The 26671-nt window shown below is 41.4% G+C and overlaps 1 protein-coding gene across 1 annotated transcript in view; it reads right to left on the minus strand.

The window, feature by feature from the left end:
- Window positions 1-540: 540 nt before the first annotated feature.
- chst6 (carbohydrate sulfotransferase 6) overlaps window positions 541-26671 on the minus strand; it is a 33429-nt gene continuing 7298 nt past the window's right edge. The window contains exon 2 of the mRNA XM_037767067.1: window positions 541-5767. Within this exon, the coding sequence (XP_037622995.1) occupies window positions 4489-5688 (1200 nt within the window). The 5' untranslated portion in view covers window positions 5689-5767 and the 3' untranslated portion in view covers window positions 541-4488. The remainder of the gene's footprint in view (window positions 5768-26671) is intronic.

Genomic DNA, 26671 nt, shown 5'->3' on the forward strand with positions numbered 1-26671 from the left:
AAATGTCCCACATTAGGCTAATTCACCCAATATCATATTCCTCAACCGCTTATGTGTGTGTATTATGCTCCAACCATGTGTGCATTTATTTAAAAAAAGACGTATAGAGTGTGTCTTTGTAGATCTTGATATCTGTATGTGTTATATGGAAGAACATACATTGACTAATTACAGGCAGTATAACATTACTGTTGTAGGATAATGGTCATAAATGTGTAATTCTGCTTGAATTATGTCTGGAAAAGTGGATTTCTGTGAAGTGGGACAGTGTGGTGTGTGTAGTTAGTAAAAATAAAAGTTATTTCGTACAAAATTGTTGGTTTGTTATCTCTTTCTAATCAGTATATACATACACTAGATATTTAGTAAAGATGTTCAAATTCTATTTCATACAGTTAACTAGACTCAGCCAACAGGTGGCGCCCAAACGTAAATTATGTAATGCTGAGGAAACCTTGTCATCTTCTAAGAAACATTGTGAAGTCAGATTCATAACCAGCTTTCAGTTATTAACGTCGACAGAAGAAAAATAGCCAAAGATTACATGTCAACATTTATTGCAGTCATCAGTACCATATCATTTCTGCTTCATAAGTCATCTTCACACAGCATAAATACATGAACAGGTCTGTCGGCTAAACCCCTCTGAAAGGCACCGACACTGTCGACTGACTCTTCATACCAACTAACTTTAGAGAAAGGGGAGACTGTTTCATATTTTTCACATTGCATAGGGACACATGTTGACTGTTGACAAAACATTTAATTAATTCCACTGTGAAAACAGTCGATCCCGTTGTGGTTGAAGCATCACGGTTCAGAAGCTAGATTCATTCGTGTTCAGTTATTTCATCACTCCTTCAGTACCAGAATCAGTGAGTAAAATAACCCTATTGGTGTTAATGTGTGCTTAAAAAAGGGGAAAAACTCCCCATAATGATGATTTTTATCCCATAACACTGCTGTTAAACACTGTTAGTAGAGTGCATTCTGTTCAACTCTCTCTCTTTTAGACACTAAACAGATATTTATTAATGCAAAGGGTGGAATAGCTGGCAGGCCAATATAACACTCTGCACACTGGGAGACATTTCTGCTCGCTTACTGAGAGAACACAGTGTACTCAGCGAACACTTTGTTCCATATGTTTTATGTGTTCTATATGTTCCATATGTCTCAGCCAGACACACAGAGCACAGCCACATACTCTCGTCTTCAGCCGTATTAACTCTTACTGACCCTTTAAAAACAGCAGACGCAGTGTATTATTTTGAATTCTAATCTATGACTTAACTCTAGCAGATACCTGTCTCCAGTAAGCATTTCTTATTGATTATTATAGTGTGTGTCAGAAGTTGCAAACTCAAAGTCAATGTTTTTTGTTTTTTTTAAAGGGTTTTTAGTTAAGATGCCTGAAATAAGGTCTGTGGTAATAATACAAGCTTAAAGGTACTATATGTAACAATTTACATGTATTAATCTCTTTGTATTGCCAATGTGTGAACGGATTGTAATGAATCTGAGTTGTTCTCTCAACTTTCTTGGTTGCCTATTACAGCTTATGGACTATTTTCTATGTAAAGAACTTAAGAAAGTTTTGAATCCAAAAGATATGACATTTATGCGCAATCTCAGTAACAACGTTAGACTGCACACTAATGCTCAGAACGTTCTAGTATTTTGTGAGGAGCTGCGTTTTTGGAGCTGTTTTGTGCTCTAATTCTCATCTCTTGAGAGATCATCAGAGCCACATTGTACATGTTGTGAAGTCCGGTGAAGTCCGGTTTTTGTCATGCTGCATCTGTGAGAGTTTATTTTTTTCTTTCTTTTTAAACAGCTGCCTGCTCGAAACAAGGTTGGCGAGTTGCGGGTCGGAAAACTAAAACAATGAGCCGAAAGACGCTTAAACTCTCTGTAACGAATGACCCCCTTTCACATTACACATCTGAGCCATTGTCAAAGAAATTGATTAGTTGCAGCTTCAAGTTTATAAATTTGACATTTTAAAATGTGTTAAGAGTACACCTCAAATCCACATTGATGTCTTGTATACTAGTAACTGCCAACAATGTTGTATTGGTATATATTGTATAACTGGGACACAGCTCAGGTTTGCCTAAATGTACAAGGGGAAGACATTATGTTGCACATAAAAAAAAAAAAATCAATGCTCAAGTTCATGTCAAAGGGAAACTATTGTGATTTGACATTTTTTCTATAGAAAGAAGATTACTCACTATAGAATCTATATATTAACTACTGACAGCAGTTAATTTGCGTTGGCTCTGAAGATTGTGATCATTCTACTATTGACTAAATGTTTTGATTCTTAATCATTGTCAAACTAATCAAAGCAGTAGTCATTTATTGCATCAGTGTAATCATTAATCAACCCATAAAACCAGAACAATGCCTGTAAACAAAGATAAATAAAGATATGGGGTATTTCAGGAAGCAGATTTACAGTTGGCCAGTTTACATTAACATTGTCTGCAGTCATGTATGACTAATATCCTCGAAGTAAGCTGCTGCACTGTAAGCTATACTGGGCAATGCCACGCTTGAGGGGTTTCACGTAGCAGCAAGTAAATGTTTGAATTTGGTCAAATACCAGGAACCAGACGTCCCTGAAGTGTAATAAGGTGGAGGTTCATTCATTTTGACATTAAGTTACAGTGGGAGAGGATTTCCCAACAGTGACCACACAGACCACTGAAATGAATTTTGGGGAAAAGGAAGTATCAACAGACCCACTTTGAAAATAGAGAGTGCAAGTGTGGATTCACTGATTCATATTCAGTACATAAATCTATAAGCAGACCTTTGCTGTTTTCTGGCTAACAATGCAAGTGTGCTTCCTGAACCCCCTAACCCCTCCCCCAACCCAGATGCAGATCCATAACATTAACAAACATGCTGTCTCAGTGCCTAAGGCTGTCCTCTCCTCATCAGTGATCAACAGTCTCCTGTTGGGACAGATCAGGCCTTCAGGGGGACACTGGCATGATGCCCAGCTTCAAACAATGTGGATTCAAATGGAGTGAATTCACATTAGTTCTCTCTGGTACACACTGACCGACGACAGCAGCTCTACAAAATATAACAAACTTGCAGGGATTCTTGTGTCGCATGAACGCAGCACTGCTGAATTTACCGTCGCCACCAGAATGCTTACGCTGTGCAAAACCCAGGAACCACATTCGCTTTGTGCAGGGAAAGATTCACAAACTGTGAACACAACATGGAAAAGCTACTTAAGAGTGCTGGTTTTAAAGAAATACAGCCTGTTTGTGTGTTTGTCCAGACCCTATAATTACCCGTCAACTTCCTTATGTTTTCCAGGGATGTTAATAATTAAACGTTTAACCGTTAACCGACATTAAGAATTTTAACTGATTAATGCTATCGGTTAAAAGGAAATATTAAGAAATATTAAAAGCTGAACAAAACTCAGAGGAGCAGCTCGTCACTTAAAGGTGAAAAGCTGGTTCACCTTAACAGCCCACCTTAAGAGACTCTGAGCCTGCAGTTGCAGGATACAGGAAGTTGGCTCTGGGCTTGAGGAGTTGTAGCATTTATTCACCGACAAATAAACTGTACACACACTGCTACAGCTACGTTCACATCTAGAACGCCAACGCCAACCCCAACCCCACACTCACCGCCGTCACACACACGGTCGCTTACGGTACGCCGGGCAGACACACAGCTGACAACCTCGCAGTTAAACTAAATGATGTGGTGGAGACTTACTGGGAAAGTGGCTTCATGTTTCCTGGACACTACGCGCAGCATCCTGGTTGCTAACTCTCCCAGTCGGTTGAACTGTTGACTCAGTTGTCTGTTGTGCTCATAAACTGCAGCTGGCGCACCGCTACATGCGATACACTAATCTTGTCAGTTAATAATCAGTTAACGAGGGTCGGTTATCGGTTGGAGAAAAAATTCAACATTTGCATCCCTAGTTTCCGACTGAATTAAGATTGTGACTGGTTAACAAATACATTGTGACGCAAATTCACCCAAATTGGAAAATCTTTTGATAATAGGTGTAAGGGCTGGGTTGTGCAGTCAATCCAAGTTGCATAATTGCTGCAAAATTGATCTTTTACACACGAGCCAGCCTTCAGGCAATACGGAAAAAATGTCAGCAAAGTGAATCAGGTAATGTGTTTTCTAGTTTAGTTAAACATGTATGGAATACAGTATATTGTAGCCCTTGCATCCGCCCCTCTGGCTCTGTACAAAATGTATTGCCAGACAATACTGCTGTGCTGTCCTTTCACATTGTAATCCTCTCATTCCACTGACAGTGTGAGGTGTGTATTCGTCATAAATCAATGCTTTTACCTCGGACGACATGCCAGTGTTCCCTCAGTTGACGAGTCAGTCTCTGTTAGCACTCATTAAAGACTTATACAGCCAATGACGCCTGTAAAGAATATAGACTTCGGGCCAATGTAGTCTCTTGGTGTCTAGAATGTAATGTTAACCATTACTAGGATGCTCTGTTTTAGCTGGCAACCAGCTGAACTGATAGGGTTCCTGTGGCACTAGTAGATCTATGTCAAGTCTCTTTTGTTCTTTTTCACTGTTAACCGTCCTGTACCCGAGCAATGACATGGCCCCTTTGCACACTTCCTGGATACGTTTGACCTTGTTGTGAGGCAGAGTGGTACGCCAAGCCTGGGAGACATCAGCAGCGTTCCGTGAAGTGATTTTGAAGGCCTCCTTCTTGGTGCCTTTGCCTTTTCCGTGAGTCACCCTGTAGATCCATTCCTCTAACTGACTGGTCATCTCCAGACCTACAAACTCATACATGGCATTTATCTCCTCAAGTGGGTTGCGTGCAACGTCCTCATAGCGAACCATTTTGTAGCGGCCTTTTAGAAACGGAGGGGGCTTGACGATGGCCCTCTCATTAATGCGCACGTGGCTACGGCAGATCTCCTGCATGACTTGATACTGCACCTCGGCCGCTGGTATGTTTCTCTGCTCCAAGACGACGGCGTTATCACTCACGAAGGCTTTGGCCGACTCCTCTCTAGACCGCACCACAGCCCGAGGGTCTCGGACCAGGTGGATGATGCGGATATCCAGGCTTGGATCCTGCAAGAGTGGGTAGAGGGATTCCAGCTCAAAGAATCTCACTTCTTTTAGTACCACGTGACTGTAAGTGCCACAGGCCTCCTCCACCACCTGCAGGCCCACAGCATCACATGTCTTTGAGCACCGAGTCTGGTTGCTGAACTGGCTGCGTGGCGTGAGAGGACAGGCCGGCGGTGAGCACAGTGCTCTACTGTGACTCCACATAAACAAGGAGGACACATTGTGGTGATCTGGCATGTAGGCCTCCATCACAGACAAGTCACACTGGAATACGCTCCGTAATAGATCCCTTACAGCCATTCGGAGTGACCGTGCGCCGGGCTTCTGCAGTTTGGTCCACACGTGCCAAGCCGGCTCCATGAGATAAAAGGCAGATGGGTGCTGACTGAACACCTGACCCACAAAGGACGAGCCCGATCGCCACGACGACAGCAGCAGAACGTGAACTTTGCCGTTGGAGGGGGCGGAACCGCAGGGACTGAGCTGGACGTACCAGCCGCAGAACAGCACCACTGCTGCCCCCTGCAGGATCACCAGGAAAATCATGGTGCTGAGGTTCACTCTGCAGCGGGGCATCATGGCTGAGGATCACTGTCAGTCTCTGGTGCTCGATGGCGAGCTGTCTCTTTTACGTCCTCTGTGGAGCTGTGTGTTGCCTCTGCAGCAGAAAAAGAATTGAAGGAGAGAGAGAGAGAGAGAGAGAGAGAGAGAGAGAGAGAGAGAGAGAGAGAGAGAGAAATGTATATGTTGAACAGGAAATGCGTGTTTCCACAATGCATAATTTTCCTTGCGAATCACCGCTTAGCAACTCTTACCGTTGGTATAATACAGTGGATTATGAAAAATTAGGCCACATTCATCTTAAAAAAGGATTATCAAAATAATTGGAGACCCTAAAAAAACTGGTCATTGACTAAAGGTTGTTGAGCCCAAAGCAATATAAGCAATATCTCTTCAGCACAAGAACGACTACAGCAGAAACAACATGATGAAAGGCCTGTCCGTTCACACATACAGACTCAAAAACCGGGACAGCGATAGGCTCCTATTGACAGGCGGCAACCTCCAGGTCTGAAAGGTGAATCCAATGCAGAAGTGTCTTAAATGATAAAGCAGGGGATGCTTTAGAGACGGCTACCTTGTGATTGACAGGTTGCTACCACGGCGTTGTCCGGTCTGGGAATAGTTTGTGAACTTTAACCCTTTCAGTGTGTTTTCAGTTCATGCAAAATTTTACAACTGCTACTGGACTTGGTTTTACCAGTAACTTTGATTCATTCTGGACCGAGTGGGGCCTTTTTAAACACGATGGGTAGCATCCTAACAGGAAAGGAACAGGAAAACTGACCTCTAATTTTATCGCTTTTAGTCTTAACTGATGGTGTCCCCAGCAAGACCCTGCCCAGCATCCTGACTCTGTATTTCTTAGCCCAGACAGTGCAGGTCCTGTTGGTGCTGACTTGGTTTCTGTTTCCCATACTAATTCTTTCATTCCTGTTAGGATTACTGAAAGGCAGTGTGAATTACCAAGGTCCACTCAGTCCACACAGAAACAATCTGATCACAGTTAAAATCACTTCTTCTATCCTTGCTGTTGAATCACCTCATTTCTGCTTACTCAATGTCACATCTCTTGCCAATAAGTCTTTTATCTGCCAGGAATTTATCACGGCGAACAATAAAGACTTTTTTATCATTACAGAGTCTTGGACTAACCCTGATGAATACGCTCCCCTCACTGAGTCATCCCCCCCTGAATATTTATTTTTCCCATCAGCCAAGACTGACAGGCAGAGAGGGCGGCCTTGCAGTAATAGACAGAAATGGTTTCAGCTGTTCCCCAGTCTTGCTTGGCTGCTTCTCCACCTTTGAGAGTCTTAGTTTTATTTTAAAGAATAAACTAACCATTTTATGTGTTTTCATCTACCGAACCCCTTAAATTTATCTCTGGTTTTATTCAGGACTTTTTATCAGTCATTATGTCTCAATATGACAGAGTTCTTATCCTTGGTGATTTTAAAATCCATGTCTGTTGCCCCTCCTCCACCTTTACTGTTTAGCTGTAAAATGAGAAAGTTTGTGACTGGGCAGCCATGTTGAGATCTGTTGAGGAAATACCAAGCACTGCCCACCACCCACTCTCTCTCTCTGAAATGACCTGTGATTGGTCAAAGTCTCCAGTCACGAGGTAGATTTTTTAAAGCCTGAAAACAGAGCCATGAGGAGGTGCAGAAGTCTAGTTTTCTCTCAGAACACTTGAATTACAATATGCTGAAAGGTTATTATGGAATTTTTGCCCAATGATGCCAAAAGAATGTTGCCTACTGAAGCTTTAACACTACCAACCTTAAACCAATCTTGTTCATCAGCAATAAACGTAACACATTCTGTGAAGAAGGCAACGAGTACCTATATCTTTATGAGCCTTATCTGTTGTCAACAGTACCCGTCTCCATTCTCAACCATATGGATGTGTCTTTTCCTATATGTCCATGTAGAGTTTGTACCTCCCTAAACACATCACACGGTGGACTTCAACTACATCTCAGAGTCGTGTCCCATTCAGAAGTCCGCCGACGACACGGCCATTATGGGACGTGTTAAGGGCGATCAGGAGGAGGAGTACAGGAGCCTGGTGGGGGACTTCGTCGCCTGGTGTCACTCCAACCACCTGCAGCTCAACAGCTCAAAAACCAAAGAGATGGTCATAGACTTCAGGAAGTCTAGACCACCCCCACGACCAGTCCAGATCGATGGTAACGAGGTGGAGGTCCTGGGTACCTACAAGTACCTCGGGCTGCAGCTGGACAACAAACTGGACTGGACAATAAACACTGACCAACTCTACAGGAAGGGCCAAAGCAGACTGTACTTCCTGAGGAGGCTGGGATCATTTAACATCTGGACAAAACTCCTGCAGATGTTTTACCAATCTGTGGTCGCCGGCGTCTTTTTCTACACTGTGGTGTGCTGGGGGGGGCAGCACAACTAAGAGGGACACCTCGAGGCTGGACAAGCTGATCAGGCGGGCCTGCTCTGTGGTCGGCATGGAGCTCGACTCTCTGGTGACGGTGGCAGAGGAAAGAACACTCAACAGACTGCTGGCCATACTGGACAACGCCAGCAATCCTCTGCACGCCGTCATCACCAAACAGAGGAGCTTGTTTAGCGGCAGGCTGCTGCTCCCCAAGTGCTCCACAGACAGACTCAGGAAATCCTTTGTCCCCCCGAACCATCAAACTGTACAACACCTCTCTTAGTCCACGAGCCAGGGGGTTGATCGTGCCACTTTGGAGGGACCATGTCTCATAGTGATTTTTTTTAAAGGTCTATGTCCCTAGTGTTGGAAAATGCATGATAGCATTGCAGCAATGGTAGCTTTCTATGTGCTATCCCTCCTTTTTTCATCCCTCCATCATTAAATCTTTTCCATCTTTTTTCGCCATTTTACACATAGATCCAGTATAAAAGAGGGAAACCAACACACAATATCATGAAGTCATATATCGTTGTAAAGCTTAGACTATAATCTATCCTTCAGTCACATTGTCATGACACAGAGGTCAAGAAAATTTGATCTTTGACCTCTAATGCTGCAATGGGGCAAATTCTGAATGCAACTCCAAATGCCCTTATAACTAACTCCATATTGATCGGATGTGTCCATGGATAGTTCCAGCATAAAGAGCACAAAAAGAACTTTAAATTGATATATTATATGACTAACAACAATAACAACATTTCTTATCAGAATAAACATAACTTTGTGCAGTTTGTATCTGATAGAATGTTCAGAACCTTGCATTGGATTCTGTTATTGGGGCGGTTTGTAAATGGCTTTCTTAGCAGCAGAAACACAAAATAATACAAAAACTCAAAAAACTGTACTAAGAAATGAATTCTCTATCCATTATTTTATGTTTTCTCACTCTTACCTCATTGTCAATATAAACATGTTCCAACTGATGAGGCCCTGACTCAGTGGCAATGGGTTATATTCCAGTTGATATGTGAAAATGATGTTCACTTTTTTATAAAGGCGTGAAACTTGGTACACTTGAACAGTTTGGAGCCCTAAACATTTTGAGACATGGAGCCATCGCAACAAAAATTACCATAACCAAATTAAGTATTTTGCATCATATCTCCTGTGCCAAACATGTTACGGTAAAAGTAAAAGTATTGTTAAACTCTTCACACTCACTGTATTGTCAGGATTAATGAACAAAAGGATTAAGATTGTATATGCAACAGACAGGATATTATAAAGTCTAGCCTAGGTTCTCAGATAGTGTGATTTGCTTCATACAACATCACTGAATTCACCATTAACTATTCACCTGAACAGTTTATGATATTGTGAATGGTATCATTGTAAACATTGGCCATCCAAATAAAGGGATAGACATTACTTTTTCTGTGCTACCATGTTTGGCACAGGAGATATGATGCAAAATACATAATTTGGTTATGGTAATTTTTGTTGTGTTTTGAGACATGGAGCCATCGCAACAAAAATTCCATAACCAAATTATGTATTTTGTTCATTAATCCTGACAATACAGTGACTGTGAAGAGTTTAACAATACTTTTACTTTTACTGTAACATGTTTGGCACAGGAGATATGATGCAAAATACTTAATTTGGTATGGTAATTTTTCTACCAAACAACTGATCATGCTGGAACTAACAGTGTCCTGGAAAGAGCGTATGGATGAGGCCAATGAGAGGAAGCGAGACCAAGTACCAGGAGCTAGTGTAAGAATGTAGAAGGCAAGGCTGGCGAACTCGCTGTGAGCCTGTGGAGGTGGGCTGTAAAGCATTTGGGCACTGGGCAATGGACATCACCGGGGAGGCCATAGAGGAAGGCCATCAGATCCATTACTGAAGCTGCAGAGAAAGCCACCAGACTGGCTTTGGATCAAGAGGCTAGATCCATGGGTGACTGCTGCTGGGACTCAAGCTGAGGTCTGATCAACCCTGGCTGGGTCGCCTGGGCGAGAGTGTCTGATGTTGAAAGACCCAAAATACCCAATGACCCCAGGTTCCATCACTGATGATGCATCCCGGCACATCTGCAGGATGTATTTTTCATCTTTTGTGTTTGACATTCTTTTTAAGCTTTAAGTTGTTATGGTCATATTGAATATTGCTCTCCTCTTTACAGTCACTGTATTGTCAGGGTTAATGAACAAAAGGATCAAGCTTTTTAAAACTCTATACAACATACATGCACATAACAGACATGATATTATAGTCTAGTTAAGTAGTAGTAGTTAAGTCTAGCCTAGTTTCTCAGATAGTGTGATTTGCTTCATACAACATCACTGAATTCACCATTTCTGTGTTATCATGTCTGGCACAGGAGCTATGATGCAAAATACATAATTTGGTTATGGTATTTTTTGTTGCAATGGCTACATGTCTCAAAATGTTTAGGGCTCCAAACTGTTCTTTGCCTTTATAAAAAAGGCCAATATAAATAAAAGCCTTTAGAAAAAAGTGACCTTCACTTTCACATTTCACCTGGAATAAAACCCACTGCCACTGAGTCAGGGCCTCATCAGTTGTAACATGTTTATATTGACAATGAGGTAAGAGTGAGAAAACATCAAATAATGGATAGAGAATTCATTTCTTAGTACAGTTTTTTGAGTTTTTGTATTATTTTGTGTTTCTGCTGCTAAGAAAGCCATTTACAAACCGCCCCAATAACAGAATCCAATGCAAGGTTCTGAACATTCTATCAGATACAAACTGCACAAAGTTACGTTTATTCTGATAAGAAATGTTGTTAGTCATATAATATATCAATTTAAAGCTCTTTTTGTGCTCTTTGTGTTGGAACTATCCATGTGCATATCAGATCAATATGGAGTTAGTTATAAGGGCATTTGGAGTTGCATTCAGAATTTGCCCCATTGCAGCATTAGAGGTCAAAGGTCAAATTCTCTTGACCTCAGTGTCATGACAATGTGACTGAAGGATAGATTATAGTCTAAGCTTTACAACGATATATGACTTCATGATATTGTGTGTTGGTTTCCCTCTTTTATACTGGATCTATGTGTAAAATTGCACAAAAAGATGGAGAAATTTTAATGATGGAGGGATGAAAAAAGGAGTGATAGCAAATAGAAAGCTACCATTGCTGCAGTGCTATCATGCGTTTTCCAACACTAGGGACATAGACCATTAAAAAAATCACTATGAGACCTGGTCCCTCCAAAGTGGCACGACTGCCAAATTTTGGGGGTCAGGCTCATGGACTATCTAGGGAGGAGGGGGGGGACAAAGGAGGACGGTCTGCAGGACAGATAATAATGCACACAGTGCACTTTCATAGACTAAGCTACTGGAGTTACCCTGCACTATACTAATTTTTAACAGTCTCTTCTGCACTATTTTCAGTTTTAACAGTTTTCTTCATCTCCTTGTATTTTTATACAATATGATATATTTTTTTATACTTTGCACTACTAACTTTACACTTGAATTTCCCTCGGGATTAATAAAGTTACTATCTATCTATCTATCTATCTATCTATCTATCTATCTATCTATCTATCTATCTATCTATCTATCACACAGCCAAACAAACGACCCCTACAGAAAAGGAAGTAGATTTTTCTAAAGTAGGCTTGGTCCATCTCTGCACATGAACAATTCCTGACAGCCCACTTTGTTTGAAGAAGGTTATCAGTTTCAGATCGTATAAAAATTCCACTTCAGGTATGAATGTCATTGAGGGCTTGCAGGAAGCACTGGGCTTGACACGAGAAGGAAGGAAGATGTGGGACAAAGGGTAAGGTGACTAAGCATCCTACAAGATGACTCTTTGTCTTCTGATCTGGGCAGAAAATACTACCTCTTGGAAGCTTTTCAAGTCAGTTTACAAAAAGCGTTTTATCGTACCTCTGCTGAATGAAGTAATTGTGCAATAAATGTTGAACAATTTTGGTAACTGTAGAAGAAGGGAAGCCCCTGGGCTTACTTCAGGCACACTCGCATTGAGCCAAGGATGGAGCTAAAATGTCTTTAGTAGTTTAGGGCATATCAAATTTAAAAAGTAGCCTACAACAGGAGAATGCTGACTGATTTCGACCATGAGAACTGGATACAGCGTTGGAGGCGGGGCCCCGTTCATTCCTATGAAAGTTGCTCAGTGGCGCATGAAGACAAAATGGCTCGACTTCCGAGTGGAAAAGTACCCGGATCTTCCGGCGATCTTCCGCATCCATTGGGCCCATGGAGCAGGCGCAGTAGCGTCCGCTCGGTCATGGGGTCACAGCCGTCACGCTGTCGTCACGGCTTGCTAACTCCGCCTCCAAGCTCTCGCTCCAGCCTCGTTCTGTGTCTCATTCACATGAACGGAGGAAGGGAAATAACTCTGGATTCAGCTATTAGTGCGTTTTACAACTTTAAGGACCTAATGATTTAAATAAGGACTATTAGAGTGTTCATACTGGGGAGTTGATTTACCTAAAAGAAAAAATTATCCACTGAGTTACAGAGGTCTTTTTCCCAATTCTATGGGGAAAAAAGTATTTTTGGGCCCAATGGCATCTTCCTGGAGGCTTGATTTCGACCCACACTGGGTCTTTCTCAGGGCGTGGCTGGAAAGAGGAGTCAATCTGAGCGGAATGTCGGGATTCGTTACAATGGCGATTAGTGGCCAGGAGGCTAAATTACACCAGCGTATCACACAATAAATGTACCACAATTGCCTCTTAGAGTGGCCAATGTAAAAACATTCACATTGGCAGGTGAGGCAGTATACAACATATGTGGAGTTACAATTAATACAATGTATATTTTTATGTATCTCCTTTGTCTTAAGATCTATAAATTCCTTCTGTTGTTTCATGTTGGAACACCAATTTTGACCAATTTTGGTAATTTTTATGTTTTACATCATTTAAGGGAGCTCATCCTCATCCTCAGATGATACATTGTATAACCTTTTGGTTTATGAAATCCCTTCAAAAGTAGAGTTCATTTTTGACCTTGGAAAAGGTAGTTTGACAAAAAAAAAATCTTTACTCACATTTCAACAACAGGGCAATTCAAAGTGCTTTACATAAACATTCAAGAACATTGCGACAAAATGCAAAAGAACATTAAGAAATAATTAAAACAGTTATGAAAACATAAAAACATTAAAACATTAAAGATTAGAAAATAAAAACAAGCTAAAAATAAAAGCTAGGATAGAAGCTAAAATAGCATACAACACAAAAGAGTAAAAGCTCTAGTGCAGTATCAGATCATTATCTGGTTTAATAAAAGGCAGCCGCAAACAGGAACATTTTAAGCTTTGTTTTAAAAGAAGTGAGAGTTGGAGCAGTCCTGCAGGGTTCTGGGAGCTTGTTCCAGATATTTGGTGCATAAAAACTGAATGCTGCTTCTGCATGTTTAGTTCTGACTCTGGGGACACTAAGCAGACCTGATCCAGATGACCTGAGAGGTCTGGATGGCTCATAACACAGCAGAAGATCAGAAATATATTTTGGCCCTAAACCATTTAGTGCTTTGTAAACCAGCAGCAGTATTTTGAAATCAATTCTCTGAGAGACAGGAAGCCAGTGCAGAGACTTCAGAACTGGACTGATGTGATCCACTTTCTTGGTCTTAGTGAGGACTCTAGCAGCAGCGTTCTGAATCAGCTGCAGCTGTCTGATCGATTTTTTAGGAAGACCAGTAACGACGCCGTTACAGTAGTGAAGTCGGCTGAAGATAAATGCATGGACTAGTTTTTCCAAATCCTGCTGAGACATCAGTCCTCTAATTCTTCTTATATTCTTCAGGTGATAGAAGGCTGTCTTTGTAATTGTCTTAATATGGCTGTTAAAGCTCAGGTCTGAGTCCATGACTACACCAAGGTTTCTGGCTTGGTCTGAGCTTTTTAACATTACAGATTGTAGGTGAGCACTAACCTTTAATCTTTCTTTTTTGGCTCCAAAAACTACGACCTCAGTTTTGTCTTTGTTCAGCTGAAGAAATTCTGGCACATCCAATTATTGACTTGTTCAATGCACTCACTCAGTGCTTGTATTGGACTGTAGTCTCCTGGTGATAGAGTTATGTAAATTTGTGTGTCGTCTGCATAGTTATGGTAATTTATTTTGTTATTCTCAAAAATCTGACCCAGTGGAAGCATGTAGCTGTTAAACAAAAGAGGCCCCAAGATGGAGCCTTGGGGAACTCCACATGTGATTTTGTTCAGCTCAGATTTGCAATTACCTATAGACACAAAGAAGTCCCTGTCTTTTAGGTAGGATTTAAACCAGCTGAGTGCTATGCCAGAAATACCCACCCAGTTTTCCAGTCAGTCTAGTAATATATTACGGTCAACCGTGTCGAATGCGGCACTGAGATCCAGTAAAACTAAAACCGTAGTTCTACCACTGTCTGTGTTCAATCGGATGTCATTGAAGACCTTAACAAGAGCAGTCTCAGTGCTGTGGTTTCGTCGAAAACCTGACTGGAAGACATCAAAAGAGTTGTTTAGTGCCAGAAAGCTATTTAATTGTTGAAAAACTGTTTTTTCAATTATTTTAGACAAGAATGGAGGATTTGATATTGGTCTGTAGTTATTTACTATTGATGAGTCCAGATTGTTCTTTTTGAGGAGTGGTTTGATGACAGCAGTTTTCAGGGCCTGTGGGAAGACTCCTGAAACAAGAGATGCATTAACAATCTGTAAAAGCTCTGAGACCATACAATCTGATCTGAATCTTTGAAAAGGCCTGTTGGCAGAATGTCAAGGCAGCATGAGGAGGATTTTAGATGTTGTATGATTTCCTCCAGGTATGTCTGATTTATTGGATAAAACTGTGTCATGGTATTTGCGCCAGGTTTAAGTGGATGCAGGGGAAACAAACATCCTGTACCTGCTATGGAGGAAGTGACTGCTTGTCTGATTTTGTGAATTTTTTCTGTAAAAAAGGAAGCAAATTCATTGCAGGCCCTGGTGGATAAAAATTCAGAGGCTACTGACACAGGAGGGTTTGTTAGCCTGTCGACAGTAGCAAACAGGGCACGTGCATTGTTATTGTTTTTGGTGATGATGTCAGAGAAGAAGGACCGCCTTGCATTTTTCAGTTCTGAATTATAAATGCAAAGTCTCTCTTTATAGATGTCATAATGAACTTGTAGATTTGTTTTCCGCCACTGGCGTTCAGCTTTTCGACACTCTCTTTTTTCATTTCTTACCAACATGGTATTTCTCCATGGAGATTTTTTCTTACCAGAGACAATCTTCACCGTGGTGGGTGCAATGGTATCAATAACATTTGTCATTTTAGAATTTAAATTATCTACAAGCTCATTGACAGAGGTCCATGGGAGGGTGGGTGTGGAAGAGAAAGCCTGAACAAATTGATCACTGGTATTTTCAGTGATATACCTTTTTGTGATTACCTCTGTCTGATCATTTCTGTGCACAGGAAGAGTACTCTCAAAGAATACACAGGAATGATCAGACAGAGCAACATCCATCACTACAACCTTGGAAATGTTCAGGCCCTTTGATATGATTAAGTCCAAAGTGTGTCCCCTATTGTGTGTGGGCTCTGTCACATGCTGACTCATTCCATAGTTATCAAGAACCTGACACAGTTCTTTGGCCCCTCTGTCCTGTTGGTTGTCAACATGGATGTTAAAATCACCAACAATGACTACACAGTCAAAGTCAACACAAATTACAGACAGCAGTTCAGTAAAATCATCAAAAAAGTTTGCACAGTATTTAGGTGGCCTGTAGATATTGAGAAACAAACCTCGAGAAGAGGAGTTCAGCTGAACAGCGACATATTCAAAAGAAGCAAAATGTCCATAAGATATCTGCTTGCATTGGAGAGAATCATTAAACAATATGGCAACTCCACCTCCTTTCTTATGCATTCTAGTTTCGCTCATAAAACTAAAGTTGGGAGGAGTTGACTCGATAAGAACAGCTGTACTGTTATTTTGGTCTAACCAAGTTTCAGTTAAAAACATAAAATCAAGCTTGTGCTCAATAATAAAATCATTGATTAAAAAAGTTTTTCCTGCCAAAGACCTGACGTTTAACAGGGCTAGCTTTAATGTGCTAGAAGCATTATTATTATTTTTTGGGACATGGTTTGGCTGGCAAGGAATCAATGCTATATTTGATAAATTTGCAGTAAAATCAGTAAAAATCTTCCTGTTTCTTTGCAGATTCACCATTCTTTTTCTACTACTTATTAGAACTGAGATAGAAGAAGCTCTTATCACACTTATCCTGGAAACAGTCACGTGTATCATTAGCCTTGAAGCCTGGACCCAGCACATATCAATCTGTGCTTGCAACATTTTGTAAAGGAACATCCTTATCAGGCTGCGGAGGGCGGCTGGAGTTTGCTCGGTTTATAATTGATTCATAGAATTATTTTATTTGCTTTAAAATGCATCAATTAGTCCCACAGTGTAGCTTAAAATGTTGTATCAGTACAACTATTTGAGGCATGCCTTCATGTCTGTATAATGCTTTCAAATGGGTTTTCTGATACAATGAAATTGATCATTATATATTTTTAACAACTAAACGATATTCAAACTAGGGATCGAGTATGTTTTTTTCAGGACCGATACCGATTATTAGTAATCAAGGAGACTGATAACCGATATTTTGAACCGATATACATTTGCAGTAAAAATTAAAATCTTGGTGTCAAAAATGGAAATAACACAAAACTTAATTGAAATGCATTAAAGCACCTGTTTAATTAAAAGAGAACTTTTCAACATTATCTTCAAACAAAAAGTGCAGGGAGGTCCCGGCTTCTTATAAACATATCTGAAAATTTTAATAAATAAATAAACAATATCTCTCGGTGCAGAAAGCAGAGTTGCTCAGCCTGTTCTCCAGTGAGACGGCTGGCTAAATTATGGATCAACAAATGAACGTATTGACATTCGCTATCGCATTCAAGGTCTACGACGCTCCACATTAGCTCATGTTGTTCATGTAAACGTTCATGTAAAAATACCGACTCATACGGGCGAGTAATGTTACGTTCGCAAATTAGCAGCTAAAATACGTTTCAGTTCCACTGTGTAACCGGTAAACTGGACATGCTTGTCAGCATATAAATAGATCATAAGATCGTGGTGTTTCTGCAACTTCAGCATAGAGGATTGGGATGTTTATTGGAACTTACACAACAATGTCCTCCGTCTTACCGAGAGGACACAGCTCCGCTCACCGGAGCAGCTCCGTCTGTTTTTGTCCGCACGTCTGAGGCACGGTAACCCTCAGTGTTGATTGGCTATTGCTCATGGCGTGTAACCAATCAGATAGCGCTGTGGGTGGGACATTGAGCTAGACAGCACAGTGGAGAGAACTGACAGCAGGCTGACACAGAGAGGAGACTGATCAAAGCCAAAGAAGCGCATTTATAAATTAATTCATTTTATCGGTTAAAAAAAATGCTGATAACGATAATTGGCAAAATGCTGAATATCGGCCGATAATATCGGCCAGGCCGATCGGTCGATCCCTAATTCAAACATCAATAAAAACAATATATGTTGCATCTTGCCAACATAGGACCACACAAATGACTTGGTGGTGCATGAGACAATTTTGTAAAAGAGGTTTATTAGCAATTTTAACTACATGTACATGATTTTGGTCGACTTAAAAGAATATCTGCATGATAAGTTTTAGGTTTGTTTTTCTTTTCTTTTTGTTTCAAAAATAATTAATCAGAAATGGCTCCTTGAAGCTCTGGTCTCTGTGGAAATATGAAGTAAAAACCTTTAGACTGAGTGGGTTAAGTATGTTAATCATAAGCTATTTTGGGGTTTTTGATAAAATACTCCATATTCCAGATATTTAAGTCGAAAGAAATCCTGTAAAACTTGAACTTTGCTCTCTCCCCTGCCATTAAATGTATGCTGTAAAGCATAACGCAATGTGTTGACGTGTGAGGACGGGCTTTATCAACTCTACAGTTTATGATCTTTATCTCTCCGATTAAATTTACAAGATTATAAAGTCATAAATTTACAAGAAAAAAACTTGTGTTGAGTAAAATAGTGGAGTGCAAAGCCGTGGTGACGCCAGCCGCCTTCTGAATTTTGTTGCGCCTAAAGTAGTGTTCTTATGGTAACGATGGCCTCTGAGTGAGGTGAAGGTCCCGAAAGATACATACTGTATACATGTTTTCTCTCATGTTCTTTTATAATGCTGACATCAATACGCATTGTCTCATGTTAGACGTTTCATTTCGCCAATGAGTTACCACACACACACTTGAACTGCTTGCGGCACAACAAAATGCAGAGGAAACCTGCTACCATCCACGATGAGGAGATGGAAGAGATTACAAAAATCACTCGACTTCATGTCAGCCGAGCTCGCAACAGTCGCCGTTCAACAAAAGAGGATAATGGAGCTGACGGGAGAAGTCCAATCATTTAAAAAACAAAACGTGGAGAAAGAAAAAAAGATTGCACTTCTGGAGAATTGAGTGGCTGATCTCGAACAGTACTCAAGGATGAACGATCTAATCATCAGCGGCCTGAAGATGAGACACCGGTCCTATGCCAGGGCGGCAGCAGCCTCCAAAGAAGCCGCTGCCACCCTGGCATAAGGTGCGGGGTCGATGTTTCTGAGTCCGAAAAAAGAATGACTGGAACAAGAAGTAGTGGGCTTCTTGGACAGTAAAGACATTCTTGTTGACAGCGATGACATCGAAGCCTGTCACACTCTGCCGAGCAAAAACAGAGGTGCGCCACCAGCAATAATAATCCGCTTCGTCAACAGAAAGAAAAAGTATGTGCTCCTCAAACAAGGAAGGAAATTAAAGGGGACTAATGTGTACCTCAATGAGCTGACTGAGATGATCCATGCAAGCGTACCATAATATGTTTACTGAACAAGCCCTGACACGAGCTCCTCACGTTCAGACCCTCAGGATACAAAGGTAAACACCACACAGCATCCTGACAGATCCATCTTCCTCTCTATTTACTTCCCTCTCTCTCTCTATCACTCAGTCTCAGTTCTCCTCAAGGGCTTTTATTATTCAAACCACGCATTCATACTATCCAGTTTCCATTCATGTAGTTACTTAAAACTCTCTATTGTTGTAGTAGTAGGCGAATCATAAAGGCTTCCTTTTATGAGATGTTGTCATATCCAGACTCATTATACATTAGTAACTTTGCAGAATTCAGGGATGCACCGATATCTGATATCTGACTCAAACAGCTTGATTGGGTATCGGTGACAATGAGGCCAATCTATTCAATTCAATTCTATTTTTATATACTTTATACATTATATACTGGAATTTTAATTAGGGCCCGAGCACGAAAGTGCCAGGACCCCAACGGTGTCCTGGCACGAAAGTGCGAGGAAACCTATTGTTTTTCTACAGATTATTAGGGCCCGAGCACGAAAGTGCCAGGACCCCAACGGTGTCCTGGCACGAAAGTGCGAGGAAACCTATTGTTTTTCTAAGGATTATTAGGGCCCGAGCACAAAAGTGCCAGGACCCCAACGGTGTCCTGGCACGAAAGTGCAAGGAAACCTATTGTTTTTCTAAGGATTATTATTTTTCTGCTGGAATATCGCGTTTTTGTGGCCTTTTCCATCCCCAAAAACTCACCAAAAGTGGAATATGCGTCAGAAGTGGCGCGAAATTCAAAGTTCTGTAGTGATTCGGATCGGGTGTCGCCAGCGGGCGAGATAGCGCCCCCAACTGTAGGCTGTTTTTCAGGGAAAGTTTCTTCGATCTTCATGAAATTCAAGTATATCATTGCATACGTCTTGAAGTTCGTGTTAAATATTTTGAGATTTTTTCAGCCAACAGGAAGTCAGCGATCTTGGACTTCCTGCGTTTTTTTTAAATTTACGAACACATCTTTGAAGACTTTAGGATGCACAAAAACTCATGAAACTTTACATGCACATCCAAACTAGTAATTACTTTGATTTAGTAGTGAAATTTTGCTTGGGCGTGGCATGTTGGCTCTCCAGCGCCCCCTTATGTCTTTTAGGTTTTGAACATACCTTGGTGTACTCGAAAACTCATGAAACTTGGCAAAATGATGGACACCTGTGAACTTTATGTAAATGTACAGTTATTGGGTTCAGCATGTTTAGCCGGCTCTATAGCGCCCCCTAACGCGTGGAAGGCCATAGTTTGGTCAAAGTTGATCCTATATTCATGAAATTTGGTAGGCACATCCTGCTCATTATTTCAGACATATTCCTCATCGGGTTTCATTAGCTCCGCCCACCGGGAAGTCGGCCATATTGGAATGTGTGCGTTTTTCATGTATTTTATGCATACTTTTACGAACTCCTCAAAGAGACTTCATCGGATTTGCGTCAAATTTGGGTGGTATAACCCTTAAACTACTGTGATGCTAAATTGCAACATTTTTGATCGCAAAAACGGTGATGTCATACATCATGTGAGAAAACGCCATTTTGTCACTTCTTAGGTATGGAACTTTGCAATACCCGTCCTAGAGGATTCAAGCGATCCATCTCAAAGTCGGGCAACAGAATTTTTCATGTATTTTATGCATACTTTTACGAACTCCTCCTAGAGAGTTTATCGGATCCACGTCAAATTTGGGTGGTATAACCCTCCCACAACTGTGATGGTAAATTGCGAAGGAATTTTTGATCGCTCGAATGGTGATGTCATACGTCATGTGCGAAGACACCATTTTGTCACTTTTTAGGTATGAAACTTTGTGATACTCCTCTTAGAGGATACAAGCGATCCATCTCAAAGTCGGGCAGCAGAATCTCAACACCTTCATGATACTAAATTGCGAAGCTTTTGTGTTTTCGTGAAACTGCGTTCTTGTGGCGGCGTGGCGAATTTTGATGTTTCGCCAAGACACAGGATGCTGTTGTAACTTCACTTTAGGCCGTAGTTTGGTCAAAGTTGTTCCTATATTCATGAAACCTGGTATGCATATTCCACTCATTATTTGAAACATATTCCTCATCGGGTTTCATTAGCTCCGCCCACCCGGAAGTCGGCCATATTGAATTTGATGTTTTTCATGTAATTTATGTATCTTATGCATACTTTTACGAACTCCTCCTAGAGAGTTCATCGGATTAGCGTGAAATTTGGGTAGTATAACCCTCAAACTACTGTGATGATAAATTGTGAAGGAATTTTTGATCGCTCGAACGGTGATGTCATACGTCATGTGAGAAAACGCCATTTTGTCACTTTTTTGTAGTTTGTGCTCGTATCTTTGTTTTTCTGATGTTGATAGATGATCTAAATATTCGTGGCTTTGAACAGATGGAAAGTTGACAGGCTTGTGCTTCCCTGCTACGGATAATTCACTGTGAGCCGCCATCTTGGTCCATTGTTTTGCCCTCCAGTTAGCGGCGCGTGTCACGTGTCTGAAAACTATGAATTGCATGTACATGTCCTCAGGACTGGACCCTCATCATAACTGAGAAATTTGGGGCAACTAAATCTAAACCCAGAATAAATTAGATCACATGTAAATCATCAATTGAAAATATTATTACCACCATTCATCACATTTCCAACATAAATGTGTCATATTTTAATATGTTAGACTGATCACATGTTTAAGGAAACTCAGGTCCAGGACCAGGTCTTGGACCAGTTCCAGCACCAGATCGTGGACCAGGTCCAGGTCCAGGTGGTTTCCGTCAGTCTGAAGGTTTATTGTTAACTGTTCTGGAATATGGTCGGACTGGTCCAATCAGGACAGGAATGCGTCTCACGTTAACCACGATGTTTCAGCAGACTGCCAACACAGAAGCATCAGACCAAACTACATTCAGAAAATACCTCATTTAATGTGAAGTTTAGCAGCTGAGTGAATGTGTGAAGGTGTGATGACAATCATGAATGACGTGCTGGAACAGAAAGTCTTTTTTGTTTCTGGTAAATATGGTTCAACCAGTTCTGTTCTGAAGAACATCATACCAAAAATGGCACGCAACAACACACTTTACATAGTCCAATCTGCTCCAAACTTCACAAGCTGGATAATAGTCCAGGCCTGAAGACATATATGTGCCATTATGAGTGATAGTTCTAGCGCCACCTACAAGAAACAGGAAGTTGTTGTAAATTGACTATACATTGTCCAATCTTCCCCAAATTTGACATGTTTTGTAAGAGTCCCAGCATCAAGACGTATACGTTCAATTATGAGTGATAGTCATAGCGCCACCTAAAGGAAACAGGAAGTTGTTAGATTTACAAGCCCAATGTGGCATTATACTTGCATGTGAGCAATCCTTATTGTTGAGCCGTGCCTGAGGAACCTGCTCAATAGAATCAGGTTTTAATCAAATCAAACCATGTCACTAATCTTTCTGACTTAATGTAGTCAACACCGTAGAGTGTGAATAATTCACATCAAAACCAATAAATAACACAGACAATAAGTTTGTCTTTACAGCATCTTTTCCCATGCGTGAAAATGGGACACACCCAAACTCTGACGTTCACGTCGATTAGATCGCTCACCCAGTAACGTTGTTGTTTTTCGCTCTTAACTTTGTCACCAGTAGCTGCAGTTTTGACTTCATGAATGTAACAGGGTACCAAATGACATACTGATATGCTTTTAGTCATGATTATAGGTGATGACAGTACAAAATCTGAAATTACAGGCACCAGAAGCTAATAAAAAAAGTGCAGTGCATTTCTTTTACCTGTAGTCTCTACACCACAAATGCCTACACCTCAGTCTGGGTGTAGGTATGACACTGACAACAGAGAGGTGACAGTGGAGGAGGATCCTAGGGTTCTGCACCCTGCGTTAAAAGCTATGAACACCCACACAGGTGTTTTCAGTTTATTTGGCTGATTAGATCTCTGCTCACTGTAATTTCTTGACAGCTTCCTGAGTCTCCTGTCAGCTTTTATTGCACCTGTTTGGGCATTCTTATCATTCTTGTTCAGCCGGAATAACTGACAACACCTGTGTGGGTGTTCAGAGGACAAACAGGTTCAGCTTATACAGAGTTTGAAGTGTTCAGATGTACAACAAAAAACAACAAATGAGTATAGATCTTCCAGTCCCTTCGAGTTGGTACTAAATGTGATTACTACATTATGAAAATGCCCAGTGATTGGCAGTTTGGTTATAGCAAGTTCACTCTACTCGACTTCAGCCCTGATTTTCCGCTTCCATACTAGCGACTAGAAAGGAGCCTGTAAATTGCGAAATTTGATCTGAGATCTGCAAAAACTCTCGTGAGACTCGCTGCCAGACGACCTATCCTATCCTCAACCATTTGAGGCATACGACATGACACAGGAGGCTGTTGTAACTTGACCCTACATATTCCAATCTGCCCCAAACTTCACAAGCTGGATAATAGTCCAGGCCTGAAGACATATATGTGCCATTATGAGTGAAAGTCATAGCGCCCCCTACAGGAAACAGGAAATTGTTGTAAATTGTCTATACATTGTCCAATCTTCCCCAAATTTGGTATGCATATCCCACTCATTATTTGAAACATATTCCTAATTGGGTTTCATTAGCTCCGCCCTTCAGGAAGTCGGCCATATTGAAATTTGTCGTTTTTCATGTCATTTATGTATTTTATGCATACTTTTACGAACTCCTCCTAGAGAGTTCATCAGATTCGCGTGAAATTTGGGTGGTATAACCCTGGATCTACAGTGATGCTAAATTGCGAAAGAAATTTTGATCGCTTGAACGGTGATGTCATACGTGAATTTTGAAAGTTCGCCATGACACAGTAGGCTGTTGTTACTTGACTTTACATGGACTGAGCTGCCTCAAACTTCTCAAGCTGGATAAGAGACCAGGCCTGAAGACATAAATGTGCATTTATGAGTGAAAGTCATAGCGCCCCCTACAGGAAACAGGAAATTGTTGTAAATTGATTATACATTGTCCGATCTGCCCCAAATTTGATAGGCACATCCTGCTACTTATTTCAGACATATTCCTAATTGGGTTTCATTAGCTCCGCCCACCCGGAAGTCGGCCATATTGGATTTTGTGCGTTTTTATGTAATTTATGCATACTTTTACGAACTCCTTCTAGAGCGTTTATCGGATCCGCGTCAAATTTGGGTGGTATAATCCACCCACTACTGTGATGCTAAATTGCGAAGGGATTTTTGATCGCTCGCACGGTGATGTCATACGTCATGTGCGAAGATGCCATTTTGTCACTTTTTAGGTATGGAACTTTGCGATACTCCTCCTAGAGGATTCATGCGATCCATCTCAAAGTTGGGCAGCAGAATCTCAACACCTTCACGATGCTAAATTGCGAAGCTTTTGTGTTTTCGTGAAACGGCGTTCTTGTGGCGGCGCGGCGAATTTTGATGTTTCGCCATGACACAGGAGGCTGTTGTAACTTGACTTTACATAGTCCGATCTGCCCCAAATTTCACAAGCTGGATAATAGTCCAGGCCTGAAGACATATATGTGCCATTATGAGTGAAAGTCATAGCGCCCCCTACAGGAAACAGGAAATTGTTGTAAATTGACTATACATTGTCCAATCTTCCCCAAATTTGACATGTTTTATAAGAGTCCAGGCCTGAAGACATATACGTGCAATTATGAGTGAAAGTCATAGCGCCACCTACTGACAACAGGAAATGGTTGTATACTGCCAGCCACCCTCATAGAAGTGCTTTAAAGGACGCCCCACATGTTCTCACAGTTCATTTCCAGCGCCACATGCTCCAAGCAGAAAATTCACTCTAACTGTTGCGTGCAGTTTCCGACTTTCACGGGAATGCACGACAGCGGGTACCCCGACGTGCGCGTTCCCCAGACGTGCCCGCGGGGGCGAGGGCCCGTTCATCGTTGCTTGCAGCTTTAATTCCTGTTTAAGTTTTGACCAATTTGTTGCTGCATTGAAAGGGTTGTAATTCTTGTTAATTTTGAAGATTTTTTTACCAAGACTTCTGCACCTCCTCATGGCTCTTTTCAGGCTTTAGAAAATCTAGCCTGTGACGGGAGACTTGGACCAATCACAGGTCATTTCAGAGAGAGAGAGCGTTCCTATTGGCTGCGCTACGGCTGGTGGGCGGTGCCTGGTATTTCCTCAACAGATCTCAACATGGCTGCCGGGTCACAAACTTTCTCATTTTACAGCTAAACAGTACACTACAAGATGTTTCTGAAAACATTTGAAGACCCTAACAACCGAGATCCCGCTAAGTGGTCCTACGACGGTGGTTATCAACTCGGTAAATCAACCCAGGGTTCCTCTATCTGGCTACAAGCGCGTTCACATAAACGGGGGCGGTGTTTGCAGCATATGACCAATCACAAACATGGACAAGTCTACTGTCAGCAGACAGACAGGCACAGCTGCACATTTTACGAAGGAAGAGCAAACTATATTAGACAAATACAAAGAAGTTAATCACACAGTCCAGACTAAAATTGACAGAGAGAGATGCTGCCAAATGCAGAAAGGACAGCTGGTAAAAGAAAAAACTCCCGATGTGTGAATGCATAAATAAAACAGATTTATTAATTTACCGGAACACTCAAAAGTCAGATATAGTCGTATAGAAATAAATAGCTTTCAGAGCATAATGGATGAATGGATTACACTACATTATGCCCTTTTGCAATGATGTGCCGTGTGTGACTATTTCAGCCTTCTCTCAGCTGCGTCCCCGTCTCCGGCGGTGTGAAACAGACTTGAGAGGAAGTAAAAAAAATTAAAGCTGCAAGCAGCGTTGAACGGGCCCTCGCCCCTTTGCGCATGCCGGGGGTACCCGCTGCCGTGCATTTCCATGAAAGTCGGACACTGCACGCAACAGTTAGAGAGTATTTTCTGCGTGGAGCGCGTGGCACTGTAAATGACCTGTTGAGAACCTATGGGGCATCCTTAAAAGGCACTTCTATGAGGGTGGGTGGCAGTATACAACAATTTCTTGTTGCCAGTAGGTGGCGCTATCACCATAACTCAATAATGGAACGTATATGTCTTCAGGCCGGGACTCTTATCCAGCTTGTGAAGTTTGGGGCAGATTGGAATATGTAGGGTCAAGTTACAACAGCCTCCTGTGTCATGTCGTATGCCTCGAATGGTTGAGGATAGGATAGGTCGTCTGGCAGCGAGTCTCACGAGAGTTTTTGCAGATCTCAGATCAAATTTCGCAATTTACAGGCTCCCTTCTAGTCGCTAGTATGGAAGCGGAAAATCAGGGCTGAAGTCGAGTAGAGTGAACTTGCTATAACCAAACTGCCAATCACTGGGCATTTTCATAATGTAGTAATCACATTTAGTACCAACTCGAAGGGACTGGAAGATCTATACTCATTTGTTGTTTTTTGTTGTACATCTGAACACTTCAAACTCTGTATAAGCTGAACCTGTTTGTCCTCTGAACACCCACACAGGTGTTGTCAGTTATTCCGGCTGAACAAGAATGATAAGAATGCCCAAACAGGTGCAATAAAAGCTGACAGGAGACTCAGGAAGCTGTCAAGAAATTACAGTGAGCAGAGATCTAATCAGCCAAATAAACTGAAAACACCTGTGTGGGTGT

This window comes from Sebastes umbrosus, chromosome 4, assembly GCF_015220745.1.
Source record: "Sebastes umbrosus isolate fSebUmb1 chromosome 4, fSebUmb1.pri, whole genome shotgun sequence".
NCBI lineage: Eukaryota > Metazoa > Chordata > Actinopteri > Perciformes > Sebastidae > Sebastes > Sebastes umbrosus.